Source organism: Microtus pennsylvanicus, chromosome 12 (genome assembly GCF_037038515.1).
Source record: "Microtus pennsylvanicus isolate mMicPen1 chromosome 12, mMicPen1.hap1, whole genome shotgun sequence".
In the NCBI taxonomy this organism is placed as follows: Eukaryota; Metazoa; Chordata; class Mammalia; order Rodentia; family Cricetidae; genus Microtus; species Microtus pennsylvanicus.
In genome coordinates, this window is record NC_134590.1 from 82,987,914 (window position 1) to 83,012,111 (window position 24,198).

Consider the following 24,198-nt stretch of genomic DNA (forward strand, 5'->3'; position numbering starts at 1 on the left):
AATTTAAATCTGAAGACCACTGGACAAATGAGACATCAGAAGAAAAAGGGCAAATCATACAGAAAAAAGGCTCAAAGAAAAAGAGTAAACTGGCCTATTGGTGTGTCACATTTCCAACAGAATAAAATTTCATAGATCTTCCTAAACATTTGTTTTTGCTGTTCTCTATAGATGTATAATGCAAATGGTTTTTTTTGTAGTCTCAGTCCTATTAAAGATGAAAGCTGGCTTTGGATCTAGAGTGTGGATCTCTCCTTCTCTAAATCCAAGCAGGCTTATTAAAGTGAAATCCAAAATCTCTGTCTCATGTCAATAGAGTCACCTAATATGAGACAGCAGAAAAACAAATATTTAAGGACTATTATATTGCTACTAATCTCATAATTCTTCGGTTTATAATAACTCATTAACAGCTTTTCTTAAGGTACAAAATTTGTAAGATTAATCTAAACGTTTTTTTCATGACATTAATGGTCATTCAGAGTACTAACTAATTATGGATAAAGGTTTCATCTGCCTTTCTGTAGATGATTTCAGGTTCGAGTCTCTATTAGTTTTCTACAGTGAACAATGAGCATGCCTAACAGTAACCTTTGGAGTCTCCATAAGGAGGATGGACCCTCTCAATGATGATTCCTCCAGGACTATGATAACACCACTAAGCTGAAAAACACCACCTAAAGATTGGTTTTGACTACAAACTGCTCTGAACAATTTCAAGGCGACTAGCTGAGATAATCCAGCCTAAAAGACTACTCTAGCCAGGACTTGAGACAAGTCCTACACTTTCCCATTGGACTACAATGAAATTGGACAACAAATGATACAACTACCTCTCCCAAGACTTGAGAATTGACCCAAAATTTTCTTTTCAGGATCTCCTAAAGATATTATTGCCTCCCCCCCCCCCCAGACAGCAGGAAGTAAATTTAAGAATACGATGCTCACATTTCATAGAGATGGTGTGGGTGGTTTTTGGTTGTTTAATGGGTTATGGATATTTTTCATAATTTATGAGGGGTACTTATTGGTTACAGTCAGGAGAAAATTTGAACAAAGGAGGTTAGATTCAGAGTTCTTGTTTTGAACAGAAAAAAGGGGGCTATAGATTTGATAGGATAAAAGGGTAGATTATTAAATCTACTCTGAAAAGAAAAAAGGGGATATAGATACGATAAAAAAGTCTATTTGAATCTATTCTGAAAAGAAAAATAGAGGTTATAGATATGATAAGAAAAAAAGATAGATTATTGAATCTACTTTTAAAAAGCAACTACTAGTTTTAAATGTTTTACCTTGGATTGGATTTTTGTATATTGTATACACATTTTGTATATTGATACAAATTTGAGGTTAATTTTGTTAGAACATACTGTACATACATTTCCTACTCTTGTTCAAGCTATTGTACCTATACATCTCATTTAAAAATGTAATGAAAATTTATAATCCTTGAAAATTATTATTACCAACTGTTTAGGATAATAAGGAAATGCAGGTTAATAGTTAATCACCTATTATAATGGAACTTGTAGTCATATCAGGTATATTTTCAAGGTTAAATGAAGATGTATTTTAGACAGGTCATCTTCAAACATTTCAGAGATCTACCGAATATGGCATTTAAGATGTTTTAATAACATAGGTTCTTTTTTTATGACAATGAGACATGTCTGCTCCTGCATCACCATTCTACTTCAGAGAAGATAATGGACATCAAAGAAACTCCACACGGAGTTTACTTTGTTTGTGGCAAAAGTAAGTCCCTGGGCAAGAAAATGTTCCTGCTTTGACTGCTGACTGCATGCTGTCCTAATTGGACAAGCAGGACACAAAAAAAAGTGACTGCCAGACATTGTCAAGACAAGAAGGGACAACCGTTCAGAATATTGTGCTTCACTGAAAAGTCTGTCGGATATAATAGGCCTGTATGTAGGCTGAAGATTTTACCCCAATATTGCAGAGGAACTTTGGGTGACTGTCCAGGCAGCTAACTGTTTCTGTCATTTCTCACATTTTTTTGGAAGTCACTTGCTCACACTTTCTGCTTACTCGATTAATATTATTTCCTTCTTGGTTTTATGAGAGAGCTGAAGACTAGATAATTATAGTTTTCTTTGTTTACCAGATGCAGAAAGCAAGTTATGATAGAAAGTAAATTAGGTGCAGGACTTTGGACTCACCAAGATAAGGTAGACATGGAGTATTTTCTCTGAATTTGTCAAATGCAAATGGACAAGACATTGTAAGGTGTATTTACTGCCTGAATATATTGTACATAGTTACTGCACTTACTATATATAGTTTCCTTATATTAGTTATAGTCTTCTTTTTACTTTAGACAAGAAAAGGGAAATGTAGTGATATTTCATTTGTCTTTTAATAAATAAAGCTTGCCTGAAGACCAGAACACAAAACAGCCACACTAGTCAGCCATACAGGCCCGGCAGTGGTGGCACACACCTTTAATCCCAGCAGCCAGACTAGTTAGCCATAGAGGCTGCTTGGTGGTGGTGTACACCTTTACTTCCAGCACTAGAGAGGAATATAAGGTAGGGTGAGAAAGGAACTCACTCTCTTTCAGTCTGAAGATTTCATAGTGGTAAGAGCTCTCTAGTGTCTTAGCTGCTTTGCTTTTCTGACCTTCGAGTTGAACCCCAAAATCTGTCACTGTGTTTTTATTATTTATGCTACAAAAGGTCATAGAGGGGTGCTGCCTACTGGCTTGCTCAGCCTGTTTTCTTATAGAACCTAAAACTACCAGCCTCGGATTGGCTCCACCCACAATAGAATGGGCCCTCCTCCATGAGTCACTAATTAAGAAAACTCCCAACATGCCTGCCTACAGCCAGATTTTATGAAGACAATTTCTCAATAGAGGCTCTCCGATGGCTCTAGCTTGTGTCAAGTTGGCATAAAACTAGCCAGTAGAAGTATATTTATTATGTTGTAAGGGGAAAAATTAGAGGAAAATAATTTAGAGAATAGATAAAAATCTTAATACATAGATAAAGGAAACTGAATATTTTTATGTGTGTTGTTGAAGTATGTCTGGGTGTAGACGTGTGTGAGCACAGGTAAGCGTGTGCCATGGCACATGTGTGGAGGTCGTAGGACAATCTTAGGTGCTTGCTAGTCCTGGATTTCCACCTCCTTTGAGATACAGTCTCTTGTTTTTTTGAAGCTATGTACACTAGGCTAGCTGAGCTTTGAATCTGAGCAATTCTCCTGACTCTGCCTCCCAATTTTTGATAAGGGCACACCATGACTAGTCTTTTTACATCATTAGCTACACCCGTAGGGCAATGCAATTTTCATTTTTCTGCCCAATATTATTATAGTAGTCCTTCAAGACACCCAAGGATCTCTGATATGAATAATCTACTTCTATACTCTATGGACCAGTATTCTACATGCAAAATAGGTGTAGCATACACCACTGGTGAGTGTACAAAACATTTTGGAGGAGTTCTATATTTTTTTCAAATAAACTTCGATATCCTCTGATACAGTCTTGTCAATATTTATACTTCTGAAAACAAATGCCAGAAATATTTGCATAATATATGAATATTCATAAACCAAAGAGATAGTTAAGTGGGTAATGGTGGTGCTGCCAAGCCTGACAACTTGAGTTTGATTCCAGGGTGGAAGCAGAGAAGTCCTGCAAATTTTCTTCTGAACTCCACATACACATGAACATACACACATAGATATGACAGATGATAGATATATGTCTTTAAAATGCACACATAAATATATTTATTTCAGTATAATTTGTTCACAAGAAGACAAGAAGGAAATTAGCCAAATACCCTTTAACTGGGTAATGATTTCTTAAAATTAATAGGTAACCATATATGTTGCCAGAAAATGTGGCTCATGCCTTTAATCCCAGCACTTGGGAAGCAAAGGCAGGCAGATGGATCACCACACCTGGCTTCTTTTTGTTTATTGAAACAAGGTCTCACTGTATAGCCCATAAAGTCTTCAAATTTTATCTTCCTGTCTCAGCCTTCTGATTGCTAAAATTACAGACACGAGCCACCATACCCACCTAACATACTCCTTGTTTTAACAATTAAGGAAATAAAACAAGCTAAGATTACAGACATAAGTAAATTAAAGCACTCACGGTTGTCATAAATCGGGTTAGAAACAATGGGCGGGAGAGCAGCTGTCACATTGCCATGTTCATCAAGAAGGAAGACTTGAAAACACAGTCTCACCACATTTAGGTCACAGTCCTCGATGTCCAGCAGCTGCTGTTCAGGGACTGAACAGTACAACAGAAGCTTTAGAATGCAGAATAGTTACACACACAAAATCCTCTTGTCTTTCTCTCTGCCCACAACATCCAGTAACCCTAAGAGCACCTAAACCCGCACAGGACTAGGATGGCCCACACGCTCAAGAATGGCTTTCATATCACACCATTACTGTCTAACAGTACGTGACACATATAGCCCTGTTCAGGGAGGAACTACGCTAGGAACTATGCCTGCACCTTAGGGTAGAATCACAAACTGACAGCATAAATCAAAAGTCTTAATTCTGGAGGCAAGTTGTAGGCAACAGGAAATAGGCATTCTTTGTTAACCATGGTCATTGGCCCAGTCTGCAATTACCTTCTAAATCTAGCAAGAATCACGGTCATCCCTGTTTCTACAGGAAAGACACTGATTTTAAAGCGAGGAGATAATTTCCCAAAGTTTCACAGCTAAATGGTGGGGAGGGAATTTGAAGCAAAGGGTCATGCTAACTGTACACCAACACGTTAGAGCTGAGATGTGTGGAAGGTACCAGATGGTGTAGGCTTACTTAAGACATTTTATGTGTAAGTCAGATTTGCTTAAAAACAAACAAAAAGTACAAAGGACATTTTTATAGTTCTGAAAAGATATAACAACTTGTCATAGAAAACAGTACAACAACAGTTTGTTTATATTGATTTTTGAAAAGAAACCTATTTCTAAAACAAAATATTGCTTCATTTGAAATAATATTTCAACTCTATAGCAATAAATTGTTACTAATATATACCATATTTTAAAAGCATGAATTTTGTTAAAATACATGAAAATTTTACTCAGAAAGTACATTAGTACTAAAATTAAAATACTAAACGCGAAAAACAATTAGCCAAATTCCACAGTCTTATAGGGAACAACCAATAAAAATTTATTTCTTAAAATTAATGGGTAGCCATATATGCTGCCAGAAAAGGTGGCCCATGTCTTTAATCTCAGCACTTGGGAGGCAGAGGCAGGCAGATGGACCACCACAACTGGCTTCTTTTTGTTTACTGAAACAAGTTCTCACTGTTTCATACTGCCAAACCTGACACTGAAATTTATTCCAGTATCTGCATTCTCAAGCCTAACATGTGAGTCTATAAAAACATGGCTGCCTCACTAGAAAGTCAGAGTGGGGCTGAGAGAGACAGTTCTGTTGGTAAGGTGCCCGCCTTGCAAGCACAAGGTCCTGAGTTCTACTCCAAAGCCCATGTAAAGCCAGGCTGTTACAAGGCTTATATGGGAAGGCAGACAGCGAGCCCTGGCAGACTGCCGAGCTCTAAGCCAGTGAGAAGCCCTGTTTCAGAACAACATCTGAGGCTGTCCTTAACCTCCATACCACTGCACCCTTCTCCCGTACGTAAGAAAAAAGGGGGCACCAAAACGCTATTTTTAGAATGCAGAACAGTTACATAAAACTAACATGGTTTTAAACCATGTTTCTCATCTCTGGCACAGCACGGCTAAAAACGACTGCCAACCAGGAGTCATAAGTGATATGGATCCAGAGTAAAGGCTGAAAACCCAGCTAAGAACTACTTTGTGTGTGTGTGTAAAGACGAGATCTTCTTTACAGGGGACAGAGAGCAAGACCAGGTGTCTTACTTGGTTGTCTTCACTTTATGTTTTGAGATGAGGTCTTTCACTGACCCTCCAGCCCCAGACATCCCCTGTAGTCACCTCCTTAGTGTTGACGGTTTTCAAATGGGCACTAGGATTACACTCAGGTCTTTGTGCTTAGGCAGGAAGCACTCACTTCTAGAGCCATATCTCCATTCCTGAACTACTGTCCTACAAAGTCTAAGTCTCGTTCTGGATGAGAAGAAACACCCTTCTCTCTGAATCAGTGCAGCACTAGCTCTGCCTTGGGTTCTCATCTCCCATGACCACCACTCCCACGTGCTGCTGCTACCCTACTAGGCAAAGTGCTATGAGCTCAGAATGGTGTGCTGCATCTTTATGTTTCATTGAACACCGAAGATAAGAGCTTACAGATAATAGGTATTTATTACACGTCTTCAGTTAATGAGTGACTAAAGGCTCAGACAGAATACAAGGTTCTTCTCAGCTACACAGTGCGTTTGAGGATGCAGTCTCAAGCAGCTTGAAATACATGTGTGCTCTACCACGCCTAGACCAACAAAACTATGTACGTAGCTACACAAGGCTTTAGAATGAAGACTTTTTAAAGTAAGTATAACTGCATCCACTTCAGCAAACATTTATCTATTGAACAATACAGAACGCTACAAGGTACTAGATGCCATACCCAAATAGTGTCATAAAGAATAAATGCTTAGGGTCGGTGAAGGGCTTGTTTAGCACTCAAAGAAACCTTGAGTCATCCCCAACAATGCATAAGCCAAGTGTGATGATGGTCCCAGTACTGGGAGGTGGAGGCAGGAGGATCAAAAAATTCAAGCCATTCTTGGATAGGCATGTGTTATGTGGTAAGCCCTTGTCCCCGAACAATAACTTAAAAATAAAATGGCTAGTAAATGCTATTGCCAATAAAATGTGCTAAATAAATGGCAAGATATATTTTGCCAATACAAAAACATATCACAAAAATATTTTGAAGGTTTAGAGAGACACCTTAGTGTTTAAGAGTACTTGTTGCAGAGGACCTGGGTTTGATTCCCAGAACCCACATGGTGACTCATATCCATCTGCAACTCAAGTTCCAGAGGATCCAGTGCCCTCTTCTGACCTTCAAGGGTACCAGGCACACACATGGTACATATACATACAGGCAGGCAAAACATTCATACTTAAAAATCTAAAGAAGTCTAAACAATATTTTGAGTGGCCAGGTATGGTGCTGCAGGTCTGTAATGGCAGAACTTGGGAGGCAGAGAGGCAGAGGCAGGGACAAGGCCAGCCTCAGCGAAATAGCATTTCAAGTCAGCAAGGCCTTATGAGATTCCTACTGGGAAACAACTGTGGGGGGAGGGAGGAGAGCATGGATAGCCTATTCAGCACTCAGAAAGAGAAGCAAGTGCTGCTCCTTGCAGGAGTGGCATAAGGAATAAGCATATTCAGAGAATCAAAACACCTGCAGCAGGTTTTAGTTTTTCTTTTGTTTGTTTTAGCCAGGCACGGTGGCTCAAATTTATAATCCAAGCACTTGGTAGGCTGATGAGGGAGGGAGGATTGCTGGGAGTTCAAGGTCACTCTGCAATGTGTAGTAATAGACCCATCTGAGCTACAAAGGGAGAACTTATGTCAAAATAAACAATAAGAAAGGGGAAGGGGAGGCCTCCTTTTAAAAAACAAAGACACTGTCTACTTAAATACACTTGATTCCTTGGGTACAAATACAAGTCAACAAGTAGAATTACAATGTAAAGAGAAATCACAGTCCATCGATATTCAAATAGTAGAAATTGTAACAAAATACTTACCATTGAAAGGATTGATTCCTGCACTTATTCTTAAAATAATAGCGTCTTTCACTTCTTTTTTCTTTACACACCGAATACCCAAATTCTGAAAACTAAGAACAAAAAATGAAACTTTCAAAATCACATCACGGTTAAAAATATGACAGAAGTCAAACACAGTCAACATTGAGAAGTCACCTTCTGGTCAAATCCAGCTACTAGGACATGGATCCTGTTTCTGATTTTGATAATAAAGTTACAAGAGTAACAAAAAGTAGAACTGTCTAAGAGAACTGCTAATATACAAACAGTGTGCATGGCAACGTTTGCCTTTAATCACAGCGCTGGGGAAATGGAGGCATACAGATCATCCTCAGCTACCTAAGAGTTTGAGGGTTAGCCTAGACCGTGGGAAACGCTGTCGCAAAAGACCAAACCAAAAAAGTATACATAGTACTATTTCACTTTCAAATATACTATTTTATAATTATATTTTACCAATATGCCTAGTCAAATGTACCAAGGTAGATAAACATTAAAAAAAAGAACACCGAAAAGCAAAATTTCACATTCCAAACAAATTCATGATCAATTCACTAAAACTTGTGTATCAAGAGGTGCAAAGACAGCCAGACCCTGAAATATGAAGGCATGATTTACTCCTATAACCTATATTTATTAAAGATTTTATAGGATTGGTTACTGAATTTAAAAAAAATCTGTATATATTATGGAACTTAAAAGTCAAGTAACTAGAGAAGAACATCAGTATTCCTGGCTTTGTGAACATTTTGGAGTCTTGACAGCACTTGGGCAGAGAGGCAACTGTGCCCCCTTATGTACAGCTCTCACTTTGATGAGAACCTGGCTAGCCTTCTTATGTCTGATTCTTCTGTTCGTTTATGCTCTCTCTCTAGCTCATCGCTAAAGGCTCTGTCATCGACTACATCAAATCACAGTGAGCAGCTGGAGTGTCTTGCTGTGTACTCCAGGCTGACCTCAAGTTCTGTCATAGATTACAGAATACACTTTATGCCATGTTATAGGAGTGAAATGTTTTTTTTTAATTAGAGAGGTTTAATACTAACACTATTTAACACATTCAGAAGGTCACTTATGGAAAACTTCTCAATAGCTACAAATATTATTCATTTGCATATGTGTAATACAGATGATGGTGGGGGGAACTCCCCTGCCACCACCCAGTCATACTTGTTCCCACATGGAAAAACCATGACATCATTCGAGATGGGTGGGTGTGAATAAGGAAGCAAAACTCAATGATAAGAACGCCGCCTTTTCTTCCCATTTCACTTGGCTCTTGCAGCTACCTGGCTCACTCTCCTCCACATCCGTGCCGCCTTTGTGTTCATGCTTCATGCTCGGCACTCACACACCTGTGACTTCACCAGCTCCTAAAATAACTGACATTTCCTTCCTCCACCTCCAATAACAAAAATAAATAAGCTATGAATTCTCAATCCTTTCTTGAAATCCTGTAACTAAATAATTCCTTCTCAAAAAGAATCTTTGAGAGATTCTTATTGTGTTTTTTAGTTTTTTTCTCTAACAAAGGGTTTTAAAGAATTCTTCACCCTAATATATACTACTTGCTTTTGTCTCATCTGAATAATCACACTGCTCATGCACAGAATATTAAAGGTAATGGGGGGTTTCAAAACTCCAAGAGCTAGGCATTAACTCAACAGTGTAGCCCTTGTCTAGCTCATGACACTCTGGAATCAACCCCAACACTAGCAGAAAGAGAAAAGAAGGGAACAAGGCAAAACACTTCCGTGTTAAGGAAACCAAGAATCATTAGGGTATTTGGTTCATTCTCCCATGTATCCCTTCATAGTCACTCAACATATTTTGGAGTTTCAACTGTGCATTAAAACTCTAGAAAGGAATGGAGATGTACAATTTCTCCCTTCAGGGAACCTTAGTGTTGGGAATGGGGGATTGACAAACTCTAATTCATGGGCCAATTCAGCATAGTGCTGTTTTTGCAAGTGAAGTTTGTATTGAAACTCAAACATGCCCATACACTCATGTATCATTTGTGACTGCTTTCCTGAAATAGCGGGGTGGAGTAGGACAGACATAGAGTCTGAAAGGTTTGTAAAGTCCATGGTACGACTAGCCATTTACAGAAAAAAAAAAAACAACCTGCTAGCTCAAGTCTGCTGAACTACTAAATAATCATATGCAAAACCACTCAACTGAATCATAACAGGTTTTATGAAAGTAAACATACTCTATGGGAAGGAGTGTATAACAGGATCAATTCAGGGGGGCAGGCAGGCTTCCTGTGGGAAGGGACAGTATGGACTGCACTAGGAAGACAAAAGGAACAGATCATGAGGAGGCCTATGAAAGGGCACTGTACGCAGGCCAACTAAAGAATACTCTCATGACTGCAATGTAAGATTAGAGGTGCAATCCTTTAGTTCCAGAGGCAGAGGCAGAGGCAGGCAGATCTCTGAGTTCAAGGACAGCAAGGGCTACACTGAGAAGCCCTGTCTTGAAATACCAGAAAGAATAAATTGGAGGCACTAGAGTGTGACGGAGATGAAAACAGAGGCCATATGGAAGGACAGCTAAGAAACTGCAAACTAAAACAAGTTTGTCTTTCAAGACACAAACAGTTGAAAGTTTAAAACGCTGGGTGGAAGTTCAAGTAATACAGGCAGTAGTATTGCTTGTCAAATGTGCATTAGTTGGGCTTTTTGTGTTTTGTGTTATTACTATTAATGAGGAACTTTTTTTGAAACAATGCCTTCCAGGTTGGCCTCAAAATTTTCATAGATTATGCAGAATGTAGAAATATATCACAACATAAAAAGCTTTCTTTACTTTCAATAATTATAAAGACGAACATCTATCCAAATATGGTAACACATGCTTACTTATAACCAGTACTCTGGAGGTTGAGGCAGGAGGATCACCACAAGCTGGAAGCTAGGCTGAGCTACACAGTGAGATTCTGTCTCCAAACAGCCCAAACCGATGAGATAAGGAGTGGCAGACGTACAGCTTGGTTGTCAGACTGCTAGCCTAACACGGCAGCAGTCTGTCTTGAGCTCAGTCTGCACAAACTGATGTGGTACTTTATGGCTAACCTCACCCTGGACTCTCAGTGTCTGGGTCCTCTGGAAGGCCGCCTGGCCTATATAAACCCTATCTTGAAACACTAAGAAGAACATACAAATTTTTAAAATAAGTACTCCAGCTGAGCCAGACATGGTGGTGTTACCTGCAAACCCAGGATTTGGGAGCTGGAGGCAGGAAGATAAGTTCAAACTCACTCTACATAGCAAGTTTGAGTCCAGCCTGGGTTACATGAGCTGTCTAAACCTCCAACTCTCAAGGAAGTAGTTCTGCCTATTGAAAGGACAATTCTAACGCCAATGGTAAAAACAAAAACTTAAATATCGGGTTGGTGAGATGGCTCAGGGGGTAAAGGCACCTGCAACTACACCTGGTGACCTAAGTTCAATCCTCAGAGTTCTCATGGCAGAGGAAAGAACCAGCTTCACAAGCTGGACCAACTCAGACCTCCACATGCACCCCATGGCCCATGCATGTACCCCTACAGATGAAAAATAAAATTAAAAATTTAAATGCAAGCTATAGTAAATTAAATATGAAATTAATTTTGCTAAAAACTAATGCTACTCTTGTCCTACTGCAAAGATTTCTGTGACGGCATACTTACAACAGAGGTCTGCGTTCTGGTCCAAATTCTGCTTCATAGTAGCCATCTCTGCAGTCTTTTCCAACTAAATCATGAGGATGAGGTTTATATGGGTCATTCTTTGTTACCAACGTAATTCTCACTTTTCCTTTTCCATAATAGTTCATAATCTGAAAGGGGAAATTAATTGTACAACCCGTAAGTATATCTTGTTAAGAAGAGAGCTGCCAGATGGTATGCTGTGGCATATGCCAGTAACCCCAGCACTTGGAAGGCTGAAAGAGGACTGGCACAAATTCAGTGCCAGCTAGGGCTACAAGCAACAATACCCTGTTTTAAAAGCAAACAAATATAAAAAGATGATCCACTAAAATCAAGTATATAATGAAGTCAGCACTGAATAAAGTTCAAATATTCAGCAGCTTATTTGAGATTAAAGTTTTCAGAGAATACCAGCATGGAAAACCATCTTTCAACTCTCCTGAAATGTTCTTTCTGCCCTAATTTCATCTAGTTTTATCATCTGGTTACTTTTTTTCCCTTTTAAAACCAGGCCAGGTGGTGGCGGCACACACCTTTAGTCCCAGCACTCGGGAGGCAGAAGCCGGTGTATCTCTATGAGTTCAAGGCCACCCTGGTCTACAAGAGCTAGTTCCAGGACAGGTTCCATAGCTACAGAGAAACCTTGTCTCGAAAAACCAAACCAAAACCAGTAAGCATGCTGGTCATTGTGGTGTATACCGTTAATCCCAGAACTCGGGAGGCAGAGGCAGGCTGATCTCTGTGAGTTCAGGGTCAATCTGGTCTACAGAGTGACTTCCAGGACAGCCAAGGCTACAAAGAGAAACTCTGTCTTGAAAAACCAAACACAAAACAGGTAAACTGTATTGGGGACGTAGCTCAGTTGGTAGAATGCTTGCCTAGCGTGCACAAGGCCCTGGGTTTGATTCCCAGAACCACATTAACCACAGTCAACAGGAAGAGACAACAATTTTCAGAAGTTCAAGGTTTCCTCAGCTACATGATGAGTTTGAGGCCCACTTGAGCTATATGAGATCTGTGTCAAAATCCAAAATCCTAAATAAATCAAATAAGTTGATACCTTTTCCTCTCTCTCTCTGTCTCTCTCTCATTTGTTTTCAAGAAACAGGGTTTTTTCAAACAGGGTTTCTCTGTGTAGCCCTGGCTGTCCTGCAACTCACTCTGTAGACCAGGCTGGCCTCAAACTCAGAGATTCGCCTGCCTCTGCCTACCAAGTGCTGGTGTGCACCAACACAGCCTGGAAAGTTGATTTTTTTTTTTTTAGAGGAGTGGGTCACAGAGCACAAGGACATGCTTAGAAGTTAGCTTTTCAGTGCTTTGCTTTTGGTTACACTGTCATACCATAAATATGCCTCGAAAAACATATTTAAGCCACACTGAAAATAATAGCAAAGAAATATGACCCGCCTGCCTTTGCCTCCCAAATTCTGAGATTAAAGACATGTACCACTGTGCCTGTCTGTTTTATATTTTTTCTTTGAAAGTTTCATACATTTACTTATACAGTGTATACTGATCATATCCACTCACAATTGCTAAAACTACAAAATAGGCTGATGGAGAAAAAATTCAAGCTGTAAAGTGTTTAGAACCTGCTGGAGCAGAAAAGACACAAATCATAAACATAATTTTGATGTATAAAGTAATATGATTTAAGAAGAACTAAGGGCTGGTTAGATGGTGCTCTAGGTAAAAGCATTTGCCATCAAGAAGTGCAGTCTCTGGATCTCACACAGTACACGAGAGCACTGCCCTGAAGGCTGTCCTCTGACCTTGACACGTGTGTGCGCGTGCACAGAGGGGGGGGCAGAGGGAGAGAGTCTAAAAATGTTCAAGAATTAAAAAACAAACAACAAAAACATGGTACTCTGAGGACAGATGGACCATGAAAAAGAGCTTGTGGCAAAGGGGGGGGCAGCAGGTTTTGAAATTCGCCCTTGACTGCGCCCACCCTACAGATGACAGCATCGTGAATGTTGCTATTCGAGGCGAGAGGGAAAGCTGGACATCTTGACGGAGGGGTTGTGGCCATCAAAAGGAGCAGGAGTGAGATCACTGCCTTCTTCCAAACGACACTTGAAATATCTCATAAGAAAAAATCTCTGAAGAAGACCACTCTCCAGGACTGGTCTTGTATGGCTGCACATCATCGCTAACAGCAGAAATAACTCTGAAATGCCTGTGCTACTTCCAGGTTAACTAGAACGAAGAGGAGTGGGGAATGAGGGTCAAGACACACTGTCTGCAATGTTTGTATGAATTCATAAATAAAATTTAGGAACATTTTTTTTAAAAAGAGGAGCTGAAATGACTCACAAGATTGGAAGAATAGAATTTTTAAGTTAACTTTTTACTACATCTCTTCCATTTGAATACTTAAAAGAACTTAGATAACCCAAACCCATACTGTTGCCAAAAAAAAAAAAAGTCATTTAAAAGCATGAAGTCATAGGGCTGAAGTGATAGCTCAAAAGGAAGAGCACTTCCTGGTCTTCCATAGGACCAGAGTTCAGATCCCAGTATCTGTATCAGGCACATATACATATAACAATAAAATCTTTTTAAAATTTAATTTGTACCATAGATGGGACCAAAAAGCTCTAGGCACACTATTGTACAATATGGTGACTATGTACAAAAATACTGTGTATTTAACTAAACTAAGAGGACTTGGAATGTTTCCACAAGGATGATAAATGTTTGAGGAGTTAAGTATGTTTAACCTGATTTAAGAATTACATGATGTATATATGTATCAGATATTACATGACAGTCCATTAATATGTTTAATTCCAGCATCTACGTATCAGTTAAAACAAAAAGAAGAGAAATTTGGAAATCAATACATAACTTGACAATGGACTTATTGTTTTAACTTTGTAATTCTCCTTAGGTTCAATAAAATAAACTGTAAATAAGCTAGTTACAAAGAAGTGATTTCAGATCTAATCATGAAAGATTAAGAACCATTTTTCAAATTCAATTTTGAGATAATGTCTTACTTTTATCCACACTAGTCTCTGGACCCAAGTAATCCTCCTACCACAGCCTCCCCACAGTGGGTGATACTGCCCCTGACTAGTTACTAACTTTGTTTTTATTTATTTGTTGAGACAAGGTCTTGTTTAAAAAGTCCACATTGGAGCCAGGTGATGGTGGTGCGAGCCTTCAATCCCAGCTCTCAGGAAGCGGAAGCAGGTGGATCTCTGTGAGTTCAAGGCCAGCCTGGTCTACAAGTTCTAGGACAGGATCCAAAGATACAGAGAAACCCTGTCTTGACAAAACAAAAAACAAACAAACAAAAACAGTCCACATTGGCTTGGAACTTCTTATACAGTCTGGGCAGTCCTCAAACTAAAGATCTACTTGTCTTTGCCTCCCAAATGCTTGGATTATAGGCATGTGCTACCCCATCAACTCACTATTAAGCTTTTTAATTGGAATTTAAGTGATAAAAAGCACCTAGGCATGATTGCGCATGCCTATATTCCCAGTGTGAAGGAAGCAGAGGCAAGAGGGAATAGCACTACAAGTTTGGGGCAAGCCTAGTCTAGTGAAATTTTGTTTCAAAACATCAAACATGAGCAAATAAATTATAAAAATTAAAAGGCAAGTAAATATAATTTATAAATAAGACATATAAACATACCTTATAAATATGGTACATTTGCCAAATTCATTTTCAGTCAAAAACTACTTTCACAGGCTAGGAATCTACCTCAGTGGTAGAACACTTGCCTAGCATTCTAGGTTCAATCCTCAGTACTGTCTATCAAAAAAAGATAGAGACCAGGAGCTTGAGCACCTGTGATACCAACTCTGCTGTCAGGAGATGGGAAGCAGAAGCAGGAGGACACTGGATATATTGCGTGAGAAAACAACAGAGATGCCCTGCCTCATAAACGTGGAAGAAAAGCACCAACCTACCCACGCCTGTCCTGACGTCCACATGGGCACTGAGGCACGAGTGCCTACATTTATATACATACACACTTTAAATATACAGAGAAAAAAGTGATAATTTAGATGATAACTCAAGAGTACTGGAGATGTGCTATAAAGGTAAGGAAAAAAGAGGGGGAAAGTTTTCCTTATTAATAGCTCTGAAACTAAAAGATTGAAAAAAAATTAGAGTTTCCAAATCCATGTTTAGCATATACCATAATTCCCCCTCACCACCATATATAGAGAATGCCTTTTCCTTACTAAAAGCTTCATGCTTACAGGAGGGATCAGATCCAAAGGTGTCTGAATATAGTAAGCACCGGGAATCGCTGCAGTTACATTAATACACGAACTACAGCAGGAAAGAGTGTGCACATCTAAGAGATCTCCCTACACGCCTAGTTAATGCAAGCAAGTACAAACAAACAAAAATGGGGTGGGAGTAAAAGACCATGGAGGTAACTGTTAAGAAACTGAGCCTTCCATTGGGCGCTGGTGGTGCAGCCCTTTAATCCCAGCACTGGGGAGGCAGAAGCCGGTGGACATCCTGGTCTACAGAGTGAGCTCCAGGACAGCTAGGACTGCACAGAGAAACCCTGTCTCGAAACAAAACCATAACCAAAAAAGAAACTGAGTGTTTAATTCAATTGTCATAGTGAAATACGATCCGCTGGAAGTGAGACGCTGAGGAAGGGCCTGTTACCTGGATAGACGGATATGTCCGGTTGTTGTCCGTGCTGTGCTCCCCAGGAATGCTGCCTGCTGAGCGCCCTTCACACTTGTATCTAAAGCGCATTCCCCTTTGCCTTGGCTGCTCAATTATTTCTACATATGGATTATATGCACCTGAAAGTTTTAAAAGGGACATAGCAATGAGTGAGATTATAATAGCAATATAATGGATTTTTTAATGACTTGGGTTTAAAAAAAAAACAATACAACAAAGCAAAGATAACAAGTTTCAAATGTAGTCATCAAAGATGACGTGAGGAGGATATCTTTTCCCTCCACAAACTGAGCTCCTAGTAGTATTAACACACAATTGATTAGTGCCTTACGGCTTGATACCTGTAACTAACGGCAGTATTAAGTTTGAGGCAACCACTTTAGAGTTACTACCCATATGAGGCCAAATTAGAAGGGTTTTCACCCAACTTCCCAAGAAAAGTGAAGGAGATAGTATTCCAGAGTACAGTATACTCCAAGATTGAGTAAAATGTACTTACCTGCTTTATTTTGAATTAGACTCTAAGTACATGAAAGGACACTCATTGAAAATTAAAATGCACTTAAATTTTTGTGCACACAAGTCTGGAGTACCAAAGAATCTGTACATAATATACTAAAACAAGTCTCAGAAGTGATTTTACACAGGCTCAACTAAATTTTCACATCAGTTCCACCTGAACCTCCTCCAAAATGTAACCTATAATGTGGGTAAAAAAAAATTACTTTTCATAACAAATATAATTAAAAATATGCACCCTCAGGATAAAATACTGATACACACAACTATCAAGTAAGTGTGTTGAGTGGAAGAAGCAATCTAAAACAAGCACATACCATATGATCCAATTATATGAAACTCTAGAATATGTAAGTCAATCTAGAATGAAATAAAGGTGATCACTATTTGTTTAAAACCAGGAGATGAGAAGGCCTGGAGGATGGTGGACATGTTTATGTTTATTTTGTGTTGATTAAGATGTACACACACACACACACACACACACACACACATTTATTTATTTATTTAATTTCCAAGAGTGGTAGGACAGGCTTTTAATCTTTGCAATTTCAAAAGCAAAGAAAGGCTGATCTCTGTGAGTTCAAGACCAGTCTGATCTATATAGTGAGTTTCAGGCCAGTCAGGGTGGACAAAAAGATCCAGTGACTCCCCACAAAGTCCATTTTTGGGGTCCTAACCTGAAGTTTAGGTTTAAATAGAGGATAATAGTCAAGCATAACAACAGTCTTGGTTATAAAGAGATCTTATTTAAAAAAATAAAAGTTTATATATAATTATTACCTTATAACTAATTAATTGTATATCAATAAAACCTAAAAATATAAGCATCTTCATCCTTTTTTTATTAGCGAAGTAATGGAAATAAAAGGTCAAAAAAGACTACTGTGTCTACAAGTTAGTGTAGGTACCAATATGTTTTTATTTTAAATTATGAATTCCCCAAATCACAAATCCATTTCACTAAGGCTTATCCTATTAGAATGCAAACAATCCTGAGAAACAGTGAAACAATAGATCTTTAAAATATAGTATGGAACAAGGTCTATACCACCATTCTTTTCCTTCTAGAATTTATTATGTAGACCCAACTGACCATGAACTTGCAGTGATCCTCCTGCTCTGTCTCCTGAGTGCTATTCCCCAAACAAAACAAAGGTCCAGCAAGAGTCTGGCAAGACCCTGTGTTAATTATATCTTATTATTAAAATACTCTGTAAAATATGTGCTAAATTCTTTCCAAGTATCACACCTCCAAGAGGTAGCCAATAAATGGTACTACTATTGCTTTCGATGCTTTCTTACCACATCACAACTGCTACCTAAAGGATCTCATGTTCAGCTGTGAGGCAAACATCACAGTTAGTGTACAAAGGGGGGGAAGTACTAACAAAATTCTGCAGAAAATTATAATAAGAACAAAAGAGGAATCTAGCAGTTTAAGAGGGAAAAATGTAACAAAACAAAAGTAAAAAGACATTCTAGAAAAGGGAAGTAATTGTCTATACAAGGTGTATTAATCACCAACAGAAGTGGAGTACAATTCCACTCTTAGAGAGAACGGAAAGTCTAAGAACTGGATTTCATTCTATATGTGGAAAGGAATCAATGCTTTTATTCAGGGAAATAACAAGATCAGTTTAGTATTGTAGAATAAGAATTCTGATGGTAGTGGATAGACTGAAGAAAAGAGAGAAAATAATCAGCTTAAAGACCACTTACATATATATATACACACACACATGATTTTCTCCTATATACATACATATGAGAGATTAGCAACAATAAAACAGAGCAATTATGACTAACTACTATAATGAGTTACTTAAAAGTTTTTATTTAGCCGGGCGATGGTGGCGCACACCTTTAATCCCAGCACTTGGGAGGCAGAGGCAGGTGGATCTCTGTGAGTTCGAGACCAGCCTGGTCTACAGAGCTAGTTCCAGGACAGGCTCCAAAGCCACAGAGAAACCCTGTCTCGAAAAACCAAAAAAAAAAAAAGTTTTTATTTATGTATGGAATTTTCCTTTTAATATTTTTACTACAGTTAATTACAAATAAACGATAATATTACAGATAATTAAAATGAAAACATAGGTAAGTGTGGAGTACTGTCATATGAGCAACAATGTGGGTATGTCTGAAACATGGCTATTATAAGAATAAAAGATTATTTAAAAAATAAAACCTGACAGTAGTTTGGAACCTAAACATCAAAGACAAATCAATCGCTGGTGACTAGGGGATGGGGAGACAGCTCAGTCAGAAAAGTGTTTGCCATTCAAGGGCAAGACCATAATCGAATCCTCAGCATCCACATAAAAAGTCAGGCATGGTAGCATACACCTGTAAGCCCAGTCTTGGAGAGGAGAAGACAGGAGGAACCTTGGGGTTCACTGGTTAGTCAACCTAGCCTAATGGTTAGGTACAAGGTACCAGTGAACACCCTGTCTCAAAGAACAAGGTGAACAACTCCTGGAGAACCGAGGTTAACTAACACCAAGATTAGTCTCTGATGTACACACACACCTGAACACACACACACACACCCCTCTGCATATGAACATGAGCGAGAGAAAGAGAGGAAACTTGATTGTAATTCAACCAAGTTTATAATAGTTACTGAAAATATAAGCAAATGAATATTGACTATTTCACAATTTGTACATCATTGTATTTTTAAACAATTTATCTCTCAATTTAAAATATTTCATACCTTGGCTTCTTATAGGACTACTGGAGAATGTACATTTCTCTTCAGTTATGTTATATTCAATATTATTTTTTCAATGGCATCTTAAAGAATTTATGTGGTTGAACTAGAAGGTCAAATAAATCTCAGCTCACTACTTTTTAAGAGGTGTCTTGGTAGGAAATTGATACAGAATTACATGATCAACAGTACCCGTTAACTTGTTTGAAGAAATATAAAAACATGGTAGGGTCATCGAAAACAAGTTGCACAAGTTATGAAATTATGAAATACAAAGGAACATAAAATTAGTTGTTGAAAAGATTATCTTGAAGTAGTAAAGAACTGCCTAAATATTGTCATGTGATATCATGCATTTATACTTATTTTTCCTCTTGTAGAAACTCTTCACTGAGCTGGGTGGTGGTGTGCACTCCTTTAATCCCAGCACAGATGTAGGTGGATCTCAGAGTTTGAGGCCAGCCAGGTCTACAGAGTGAATTACAGGACAGCCAGAGTGGCACTGAGAAACCCTGTCTCAAAAAACCAAAAACCAATGAAACAACAACAATAAAAAAAACCTCTTCATTGATAACAAGCCTCACTTAAAAGCCAAGTTTCAGAAGTTACAGTCTAATTTAAATACATTCCCCCAGTTGGAAATAACTTTCCCTTCCTGTAAATAGTAGTTCTCAACCTTCCAAATGCTGCGATCATTTTGTTTGTTTTGTTTTGTTTTTTAGAGACAGGGTTTCTCTGTACAGCTTTGGAGCCTGTCCTGGAACTCACAGACTATGCTGGCCTTGAATTTACAGAGATCCACCTCTGCCTCCCAAGAACTGAGATTAAAGGCGTGTGCCTCCACCACTTACTGCTGTGATCTTTTAATACAGTTCCTCATGTTATGGTGATCCCCAGACCATAAAATTATTTCATTGCTACTTCATAACTGTAATTTTGCTACAATTATGAACCGTAATGTAAATTTAATATCTGATATGCAGGATGCCTGATAGGTGACCTCACAGTTGAGAAACTGCTGTAAGCTAACAATCATAGTATTTTTGTTTACAGCAATTATTCCAAAGAACATTAGGTTAGGCGAGGTTAACTACTGTGTTCTTTATTTTCTGAGCCAGGGTCTCATCTTAGGGCAGGCCTCTAAATTGTTTTGTAGCCTAAACTGGCCTTGAACAAGTGTTGAAATAAATTACAGGCTCCACTATCACAAGGCTTTGTATAACCAGGACTCTCAAATCCTGGGCAGTCACTCTACCAACTGAGCTATATCTTCCCTTTTTTGGGACAGGATCTCAAGTAACTCAATGTGTAGCGTGAGGCTTTCCTTGCACTTCTGATCTTCTAGATGCTATACCTTCCAAGTACCAGTATTATAGATTTCTGTCACCACACCTAGCTTTGTTATTGAAATACAGCTACATGCTTTACTTCAAGTTACTGAATGGCAGAAATTGCATTACTCATTAATGCCTTACATTAACATCTGTTGGGAGATTAAAATTCCAAAGTTCCTTGGTGTCAGTTATTCAAAAACTAAAGGACTGTATCACGGATGAATCAGTTCCTCCTTATTAGATTCTTCCATAACTGAAAAAAGTAGTGCTTTGTAGGCACGAGAATGACTACACCCTCATGCTTCCTCATGTCTGCTCATATTTTCATCTAACTGTATCTATGACTTTTAAGTCCCTCCTAGCGATGAGACTGTCTGTGTAGCAGTGCAATGAGCCAATCACGTCCTTCCTCAGTACTGCTTTTCAATGCCATTCCTCTTGAAGATGAAAAATGGAAGAACGGAATATTATAGATCAGGGAACCTTAGGGAAAATAAATACTCTCAACTAAGATTACTGAAAGTCACTACAGTTTTTAAAAGCACAGAAATGTTTTCAAAATTGTTTCTAAACAATTTAATTTTTTTAAACCAGGACAGTGTAAAGTGAGGACTGAACCATATATTTTGAATTACATTGTAAATTCTAAAAATGGCTAGAACAACTTTTGAAGTACAGCTAAAATGCTTGCAATATAATTAAGATTTCAAGGACACTTAGGCAAAAGGAATGCTCTTTGAGCCTATTTACTTTTCTTTTTACTATATGTTTCCTTTTACTAATGTACTAATTTCTATTTACTAATTCAAGTATGAGATTTTAAAATTAAAAAGAAATTACACTGACACATTAGAAATAGATCAGCCTTCAGAATTATATATAAAATAGGTATATTATTATTGTTAGAATATTAACAATTATATTATTAATTATTATTAAACAATTTTATTATTGAAATATTATTGTTAGAATTAGAAGCCAGAATTAAGTGCACAATGAGAATAAGTTAATTACATATACTAGTGAAAATATATACATAGGTATTTCTCACTGATCCTGTTGACTTTAATCTTCATAAAGAGAACTGATGTTATCTCATTTTAGAGGTGATAAAACTAAATTTCAAAATAATATAAAATTGTGAGGAAAAGATTACTATTCTATTATTTTTGTTTATTTATCTTTTGAGATAATCTCACTTCATGGTGTAACTGGCTTGGAACTCACTTAATAGACCAAATTGGCCTTGAATTCAGAGCCTGCCTCTACCTCCCAAATGCAGGATTAAAGGAATGTAGCACTATGCCCTGTCATACACACATATAGACACACTAACAATTTTAAAAAATATATCAGTGAAGAAATCGTAATCCAAGAAACTAACAAATCTGACTACCAAATGGATGTCTTCTGAGTCTGTGACCACAAAAGGGATATGAAAAGAATGATAAAGAGTGAAAATGTTCCATGAGATTTTCTTGTTGAAAGAACAAACAAAAGCCAAGAGTCATCAAACTGACTGAGACGTAATTACAACCAAGCTTTTGAATAATATTACTTATTTCACTTATGTGACAAGAAAAAAGCATTTAAGCATAAACAGATATGGCTATAACCTATCATCTAAAATCAATATAGCTATCTTAAGAACAGAAGGCAAATATTTAGATTCAAAGTAGTCCGTCCCTGGAGCAAAGTTTGTCCTGGTCTGTACTTCAGTAACCACCTAGGTAGCTTTTCCAAACCATAAGTCATCCCCTAGCCTCAGAGAGATCTGAAGAGAAATGTAGCCCTTCAAGAGGAAAGCCCAGATTTCTGAAAAAAGTCTTCCAAATTAGTCTAAATGCTCTGAAGACCAAGCGCCCTACAACACAAAGAAGTGACAAAAACAATGCAAGTTATTCAGAGAAGAAACCCAGAGTTCAGATCCACATTCAGACAGGATCATGGATAAAGCAGGCAAAACAAATAAGGCTAGCTGCCACTCCTTTTTCTCTCCCACCAAACAAGAAAAGCTCATTCAGCTGTAACCAAGAAGACACTCTAAAGATAGCTTTAGATTGCTTCTTTTCAACAAAGTCTTATTCTGAACAACTTTCAGCACCTTATTATTTACAATCCAGGACACAAACGACGGCCATTCTAACCAGAGTTGGGAAGAGCTGACCAGAGCGCTGCTCTCCCACAGAAATCCTAGGAGGAAACAGCTAGGGACCCCACACTCCCAAACAGCACCGCTATTAATTCTGGAAAAAAACCAAGAGTTCTCATTTTTCCTCCAGACAGGTCTATCAAAGCTAGTTCAAGACAGACCTGGTCACTCACACCTGAAATCCTAGCATTCAGGAGGCTGAGGCAGGAGAATCAAGAGTTTAAAGTTGCCATAGCTACATAGCTATCCTGAGTTACAGGATATCTGAAAAACAAAACCAACATCTCTCTCTCTCTCCGTGTGTGTGTGTGTGTGTCTTGTGTATGTATAAAATTTAATATAACCAACTGACTTTCAATGAGGAAGAATTCAACAGGTGTATTCGACTAACGTATGCACCACAAGGCAAATCAAAGTGAAGTTTTTGCAGTAAGATTTCACTGCTGCGGGTACAGAAGAAAAAAAACAAAACAGTTCTAAAGTTTTTTTTACCTGCTGAAAATAAAGTCTTTCCTAGAATAAAAAAAAAAATACATGGCAGTACCAAGTCATCTCTATTAAGATTTCAGACTTAAAAATACAAGCGATTCAGTTAAATACAAATTTCAAATGAATAATTACTTTTGGGTAAATATATCCTCCTTTGCAATACTCAGATCATGTGCTCATAAACACAATTATGCAGAGGACACAGATGGGAGAAGACTGAGATCAAAATTATTGAGTCCCTTAAATTGTATTTGAGAAAGAGACCACACAGATATCCCATGTTCCTAATTATGTCTGTGCCCCCTTATCATTTTCTCCACCCAGTCTCTTAATATACATCACTAATTTTGATAACAGCTTTATCTCTTTTTCATGTGTTTTATTTCTGAAATAACTGTATTTGTGAAAGGCAGGCATTTGTTCTAGCTAACCACTCCTGACTTCCAGCTCTACTATTAGAGTGTAAGCTGTCTCAGTTACATTCACTTCTATTAGAGAAAAAAAAAAAGGTTATCTTGAAATTCACATACAAAAAGCTGGTGACTAGTACGATCACAAAAATACTTTCTTTCTGTACTTCCTGTTATGTGATACCGCAGTCATACTAAAAGGGTGACTAAACCAAACTTTCTAAAGTTTAAAGCACATTTCACTAAAGATGAATGTATTAATCATTAGTAACCACCGTACGTGCCACACAAAGTAACTGTGCCCCCCACTTTGTTTTTGTTCTTTTTATGAAATAATGAGAAATTTTAAATATGGGCATAAAGCATCTAAGAATAAATAGAATAGAATCACAAGAATAATAACTTTGCCTGCTATAATTAATCACAACAAAAGGCTAGAATGACGGCACAGTATTTTTAAAAGGGCAATGAAAAACAGCCTAATGGCTAGCT

The 24,198-nt window shown here is 38.0% G+C and overlaps 1 protein-coding gene across 2 annotated transcripts in view; it reads right to left on the reverse strand.

Moving 5' to 3' along the window:
• Rel (REL proto-oncogene, NF-kB subunit) overlaps positions 1–24,198 on the reverse strand; it is a 37,478-nt gene that overhangs the window by 10,912 nt on the left and 2,368 nt on the right. For both annotated transcript variants that reach the window (XM_075944514.1, XM_075944515.1), the window contains exons 2-5: positions 16,066–16,208; positions 11,397–11,545; positions 7,700–7,791; positions 4,136–4,276 (exon numbers count right to left, since the gene is read on the reverse strand). In XM_075944514.1, the coding sequence (XP_075800629.1) occupies positions 4,136–4,276; positions 7,700–7,791; positions 11,397–11,545; positions 16,066–16,208 (525 nt within the window). The remainder of the gene's footprint in view (positions 1–4,135; positions 4,277–7,699; positions 7,792–11,396; positions 11,546–16,065; positions 16,209–24,198) is intronic.